General features: G+C 36.6%; 1 protein-coding gene across 1 annotated transcript; it reads right to left on the bottom strand.

Moving 5' to 3' along the window:
• Window positions 1-1291: 1291 nt before the first annotated feature.
• Window positions 1292-3008, bottom strand: LOC135719072 (keratin, type I cytoskeletal 19). Its single transcript, XM_065241619.2, has 6 exons — window positions 2820-3008; window positions 2572-2654; window positions 2273-2429; window positions 2027-2188; window positions 1762-1887; window positions 1292-1516 (listed from the first exon to the last, which is right to left on the bottom strand). Exons 1-6 carry the CDS (start codon window positions 3006-3008, stop codon window positions 1292-1294), a joined length of 942 nt encoding a protein of 313 aa, XP_065097691.2.
• Between the last annotated feature and the right edge of the window lie 3722 nt (window positions 3009-6730).

Below are 6730 nucleotides of genomic sequence, written 5' to 3'. Positions count from 1 at the left end.
GATACTAGGGATGCACTGATACCACTTTTTTGGAATACGAGTACGAGTACGAGTACTTGCATTTCAGTACTTGCCGATACCGATACCGAGTACTTAATAAAAAAACATGATTTAAATTTACAGGTAACAGCTTTAGTCATATAATTTAACAAAAAAAACAAAGGACTACTTTTCCAGTTTGATGCAAACTCTGCCTCTTTGGACAACACAAGAGGCATTAACCCCTTACACGCCGCTCAAACATAGACATTTCTCAGACCGTGGTATCGATTCCAGGTATCGGGGGACTTTTAACGAGTACGAGTACTTTAGAAAATGTGGTATCGAGGCCGATACCAGTATCGGTATCGGTGCATCCCTAAAAGATACTACTGAGCTACGCAGTGGAAAGCCACTAAATCTACTTCTCTTTGTTTTGTTTTTCCTGATAACTCAGGGCATCTCAACATTTTAAATTTAGTAATCTGTTTGCGTTGTACTCCATGCACAACGTTTGAGCATTTTAACCTTAAAATGACAAGAAAAAACATATAAAAACAAATGAAAACTGACTAACTGCAATGCATTTCAATGGACGTGTAAGCAGAGAATGTCTGAGTGTATTGGGTAAGCTATGCGCACTGCGATTGCCTCATTGCGTTTAGGGGCGTGGCTTAGCCATAGGTCAATTTTAGCACTTAAAGTCAGATTTTCATGATATGTCCCCTTTAATGATAAACATTAAAATGTAACATTTGTAACATCAGAAAACAAACTGTTAAAGTTAAAGCTGATAAAAAAAGAAATGAAACACATATAATGGGACTGAAGTTTATTAAGGATCACACATTAGATATCTTAGTCTCCTGCAGTGGCTTAATGCCGAATGACCCTTGTTTACATTGGACAACCATTTCCACAGGTTTTCATGCACACATGGGTTGAGGTACACAGCCCACCTAAAGGTAAAAAAAGATGTTATGCATTACATAGGAAGACCTCCTTATAGCCTACATAATTTAAATATTAATAATAGAACTTAAATGATAAAATATATAATTTAAAATATAGATTTAAAATTACCTTGGGTCCTAGAAAAGAAAGAATGAAAATATATATCAGAAAAAAACATCATATTAGTTATAAAAAAAATTAAGACCCATCATAAAATACATTAAGAGGAATAGTTTACTCAAAGTTCACCAATATGATTTATAATGTACTGCCATTGTATGAATCTAAACTAGAAACAAATGGAGATGAATGTTTGTTTGTTTTTTGGTTGAACTAGACGTCAAAAATGTAAATTAACTTACTGGATATCCTGATTTTCCAGCAGGCACCTGTAGGTGGCAATCTCCTTTTCCAAATGGCTCTTGATGTCCAGAAGGGCAGCATAGTCTTTACCCTGTTGCTCAATGCCAGTCCTCATCTGACACAGCTCTGCTTCCAACACATTGATCTGTTTCTGAAATCCAGCAAGTATAGCACCGTACCGAGCCTCTGTGTCTGCCAGTGAACAATTCAGAGCTCCTTTCTGTGTGGGTGAAGAGAACAGGCAGATATAGACAATTCAATATCCCACATACATTGAGCTATTCACTGCCCTATATATGCCATTCACATTGTTTGCTTTTTATCAGCACTCTGGATTAACATAAAACATCTTAAATTTATCATATACGTTTGGTTCAGATGATGTTAGATGTGACAAAATTTTCTACTATTTTCCATCTATCCAATTTCTCTCTTTAGTATTTCCTTCATGTTACCACCCCTCACCAGGTTGATTTGAGACTGTAGCTCGATCTCCAGGCACTGCAAGGTGCGCCATAAATCTGCGACCTGTAACCTCAAAGTTTTCATGCACCCTGTGTTGTTGGCCATATCTTTGCACAAGTCTGCTGTCTTAAAGAGAAACACACATACAATGTGATTTAAAGAATAAAAAATGGCTTAGCTATCATTTATATTATTGGTTTTATCACAGTGTGCAAGCTGTAAAATGATGATTCAACACTTAAAGGAAAAGCTGAAGAAATCTCACCTTCTCTTTGAACCAGCATTCCTGCTTCTTACGGTGTTTGTCAATGATAGTATCATAATGACAACGGATTTCATCCAAAACTTTATTCAGGTCTTGTTGAGGAGCGGCATCCACTTCCACACAAATGTTCGGTGTCAACTGACACATCAGTGACGCCACCTCCTGTTATCACACATGATTTAATCATCAGGTTTTGTGCAGGACAGTTACTTATAGTTTTTATAATTCACAAATATTTTCCCAAACCTCTTGGTGGTTCTTCCTCATAAACGCCAGTTCCTCTTGCAGAATGCAGATCTGTGTTTCCAGGTCAGCCTTTGACAGGTATGTCTTATCCAGTATGCGGCGCAGATTAGTGATGTCAGCCTCCACACACTGCCGCATGACTGATTCATGCTCATATCTGATTGGTGAGTCAAATGAAGTCAAATTGCATTAAACATTGAATTATCACCAATATGATCTATGTATAAATTGTTATATAGCACTAAATCAATGGGTAGTAAGTTGAAATCAATAATAAAAATTCGTATGAGAGAACTTACTTTATTCTGAAGTCTTCAGCAGCCAGCTTAGCATTGTCGATCTGCAGGAGGATGTCAGCGTTCTTGATGGTGGCATCTTTAATCTATATAGTTAAGACATTATGTGGACTTTACAAATGCAAAACCACAACTGTTTTATTTATATCATGCTAAATACCGATGATTTCCCACCATTTGTCTCTTTTGGTGGATTTTACATATCAGACAGGGTTATTTACACTTATTATCCCTTATTCTCCCAGCTTTACCTTGTCTTGCAGACAGTAAGTGGTGTTCAGGTAGCAACTGTAGTCCTTCTGACAGATGGGTCTCTTCTTCTCATAGTATTCCCAGATCAGCTTCTCCAGGCTGGCATTGGAAGCCTCCAGAGACCTCACCTTCTCCAGGTAGCATGCAAGACGGTCATTCAGGTTCTGCATGGTGGACTTCTCAGACATCTTAATGTAGTCATAATCTTTTTTGTGGCAACCTCCAGCCATTATTCGTGCACCGAATCCACCAAGACATCCACCGATTTTATGTGGCATGCAGGGGGAGCGAATACCTGCAAGATAAGTGCAGGTGGAGATCCGAGTGCTTCCTAGAGAACCACAGCCGTAGACGCTGTGGGCTTTGGGTGCACAGGTGGCTTTCGTACCACAATGACGAGGAATGATTATGGACTTTGAAGTCATGGGCTTTGGGCAGGTTATGGAGCAGGACTTCAGGCTGGTGTCAGGGCAGGTCTTCAGACAGGTGTTGTAGCTGGTCCTCACACAAATATCAGGACAGGACTTTAGGCAGGTGTCAGGACTGGTTCTCAGACAGGTCTCAGGTAAGACAGAAAACGACATGGTTGATGGATTGATGAATAAACAGATTGAGATACAAGAAATCGCTGGAGTTGATCAAATGTGGATCTTGCCCTTAAGCCCAGCTAAGTCGTTTTATATGGTCCTGTGAATGGGTGGAGTAGGAGGGTGTGGGAGAATCATCACCTGCATGGATGAGATTTGAGGACTCCAGTTAGTTTCCACCCTAGTGAGGAAATTGCAAAGGAATGTCTATCTGTGCGTTCTGGTGTGCATGTCTTTAATGACCAAACTGTTACAAAGTTGGTAACCAAATGGACAACGCAGGAATTTATGAGTATCTATTATGATTTCTGACTTTTTGAGGACATCTCAAGGTTGGGTGGAGTCCCGTCTGTTACACATATTCTTGCTTTATTATGTTCATTTCAATAAAATACCTTTTCAGATTTTTTCAGTGTCTATTTGTCACTTTCTATTCAAGAATGACCTTTATATGATTTTTTTATCATTTGTTATGCATGCATCTCTGATTATGATCAATATATAAAAGTTATAAGAAGCCACTAAAACAATGAATTTTATAGTCACTTGAAGCTCTGAGACACATTTATTAAAGCGTGTGACTGCAATGCTTTATAGATCACACCTCAATTCACACACAAACCAGGGTAAATTTTTGCTTCAAATTCAGTCAAAAGGATATACACATATGCACACATATTTGTTTTTCCTTTTTAAAGTGAAAATGTATAGCATATATACAATCAATAAAATGTACCTACTGTTACTAACTTATTTAATTGCTTATAAGATGATAATAGTAAACAATAAAGGCCAAAAGACAAATACTATTCTACATAATAAAATAAAAGTTACCCCAATGTTTTCGTTTAGCTATTTGACATACTATTTTATCTAAAGCCAATCCAATCCCATCACTGTAAAAAAACTGTAAAGCTGCAGAAGATGTTTAATCAAATTGTTAATGCAAGTCAATTCAACCTACTATTTTAAGTTTTGACATAACTTGTAATTGTTTAACCTGTTTAGTTTAGTTACAGTAAAGTAACATAAACTGATCATAACATTTTTACAATGTGCTTACAAAGAAGGATAATAGGATAATTCGAAATCACCCAAAAATGATCCATAAAACACAAGGTAATGTTTACTGAATAAAAAATAAAGCATGAAGGAGGCAAGCGTTTTAATCCTTTTAAAGGTTTATCATTTTATTACATGAGATCAAAAGCACATCACAAGTTAGCATATACTTTTCTTCTCATGTAAAACCAAAATGTTTAATGTCTTTCCATGCTCTGGCATATTAATCAAAGAAAGAAATTTGTCACAATTACAGCTGAATGTAACTGCTTTACCTTTATTACTCACAGCATTTAATATGTTCATGTTTTATATAATTAAACTCATTATTGCACTTAAAATATGACATGCATGCATTTATAAAGTAAATGTGTCGAAATTGTAATACTCCATTGTTAACTAATCATCTCGATATTTTCAGGCTGGCAACTCCTGTGTTTTTAAGTTTTCCCTTTATCATGTTTCAAATTATGCCACAGAATCATACAGTACAGTATATTTACTATGGTTAACGTGATTTCACCAAGTAAGATGTGATCCTGGATCAACTCCATTGTTGGTCCTGGACAGGGCCGGCCCTGGCCAATTTGCTGCCCTAGGCAAGATTTCACCTGGTGCCCTTTAGAATCACAGAATCACAATTGTGTTCCAATCATTTTGTTCATAACTTACACAGAAACAAACTGCACAGCTTTGTCTTGTTTTTCTTTATTTTGAAAATATTTTGGAAACACACACGAACACATACACACAATACCCTGTTACTCAGGCATTTGATCTTGACATTGTTAAAATCTTGTCTTTTTTTTACATGTTTTAACACTGTACATTTAACTTAAAATATTTAATTCTGTTCAAGAAAACAGCTCTTATTAATGAATTATTAGTAGCATGTTGTACTGTCTCGGGAGATTGTGCTCATTGTTAAATAGCTTTGTGGCTATTGCACTGGAGCGGCAGTTTAAAATATAAACCCAGAATTCAGCGAACGTCAAGAACAAGAAAAAAACAATAAGGCCAAGACGCGGGATTTAAATTACGTTACACGGACCATGTATAAATTTCAATGTTTCTGGACAGAAATACCAACTTTGTCTGGTATTAATAAGCTGCACATTGGAGTGCTGGCTGCTCCCCGCGGTGCTGAAGACGCGTGATGGCACATATACACAGATATCTACGTGCAATCTATTGGAAAGTGGAGGAGTCATTAGTTGGGTTAGTAAAATAACGAAATTACAGCTTTTAAATAGAAGAAAATTTTTGTAAAGAGATATATTTTTTTAAGTTTAAAAGTGCAGAACTCTTCTCAAGGGGAAGAAAGCTATACTTTTTCCCTTACGTGCAACCTATCGGAAAGCCCAGATGAGTTAGTTGGGTTAGTAAAATAATGAAATTATAGATTTAAGTACAAAATAGTATTTATATAAAGAGAAATATTGAAATAAAATTGCAGAACTCTTCTTAAGAGGAAGTAATAAAGTAAAAAAACGAATATTAATTATATAATAACGAATAATAGTTTCCAATAGGTTGCACGTAAATATCTGTGCTGCCACCAGTACTCCGTCCGTCTTCAGCACCGCGGCCAGCACTCCAATGCGCAGCTTATTAATACCAAACAAAGTGAACAAGTTGGTATTTCTGTGCAGAAACATTGAAATTTAAACATGGTCTGTGTAACATTATGTAAATTCCGCGTCTCTGTCTGATTGTTGTTTCCGTTTTCTTGTTCTTGACGTTCGCTGAATTCAGGGTTTATATTTTAAACTGCCGCTTCAGTGCAGTATAGCCACAGCCCACAGAGCTATTTAACAAGCACGATCTTCCGAGATACTATGCTACTAATAATTCATTAATAACTGCTGTTTTCTTGTGCAAAATATTTATATAATAAAATATATAAATATTTATAGTTAAATGTTTATATACATATATTAAAAAAAAAAAAATTTGGGCGCACGGACGCCCCAAGGGGTCGGCGGCGCCCTTAGCATTTGCCTATTCCGCCTATGCCCAGGGCCGGCCCTGGTCCTGGATCAACATTTTCATTAACCAATCAGATTGCATGATTAAGAGTGTTTATGTTAGATTTAGGTTAAGGATTGGGTTAGGGGCTTTTAAGAGATACTCCTCAAACTATTATTTTACACTAATTTGAGGATTTAAAAATGGTTAGGGTTTGAGTTAAGGGTAGGTTGGGGTATCTTTGATTAAAACGTTGACCAGGATCAACAAAAAATGTTGATCCAGGATCACAT

This window comes from Paramisgurnus dabryanus, chromosome 14, assembly GCF_030506205.2.
Source record: "Paramisgurnus dabryanus chromosome 14, PD_genome_1.1, whole genome shotgun sequence".
In the NCBI taxonomy this organism is placed as follows: domain Eukaryota; kingdom Metazoa; phylum Chordata; class Actinopteri; order Cypriniformes; family Cobitidae; genus Paramisgurnus; species Paramisgurnus dabryanus.
The sequence above is the reverse complement of the archived record's forward strand: the minus strand, read 5'-3'. Positions and strand labels throughout refer to the sequence as shown.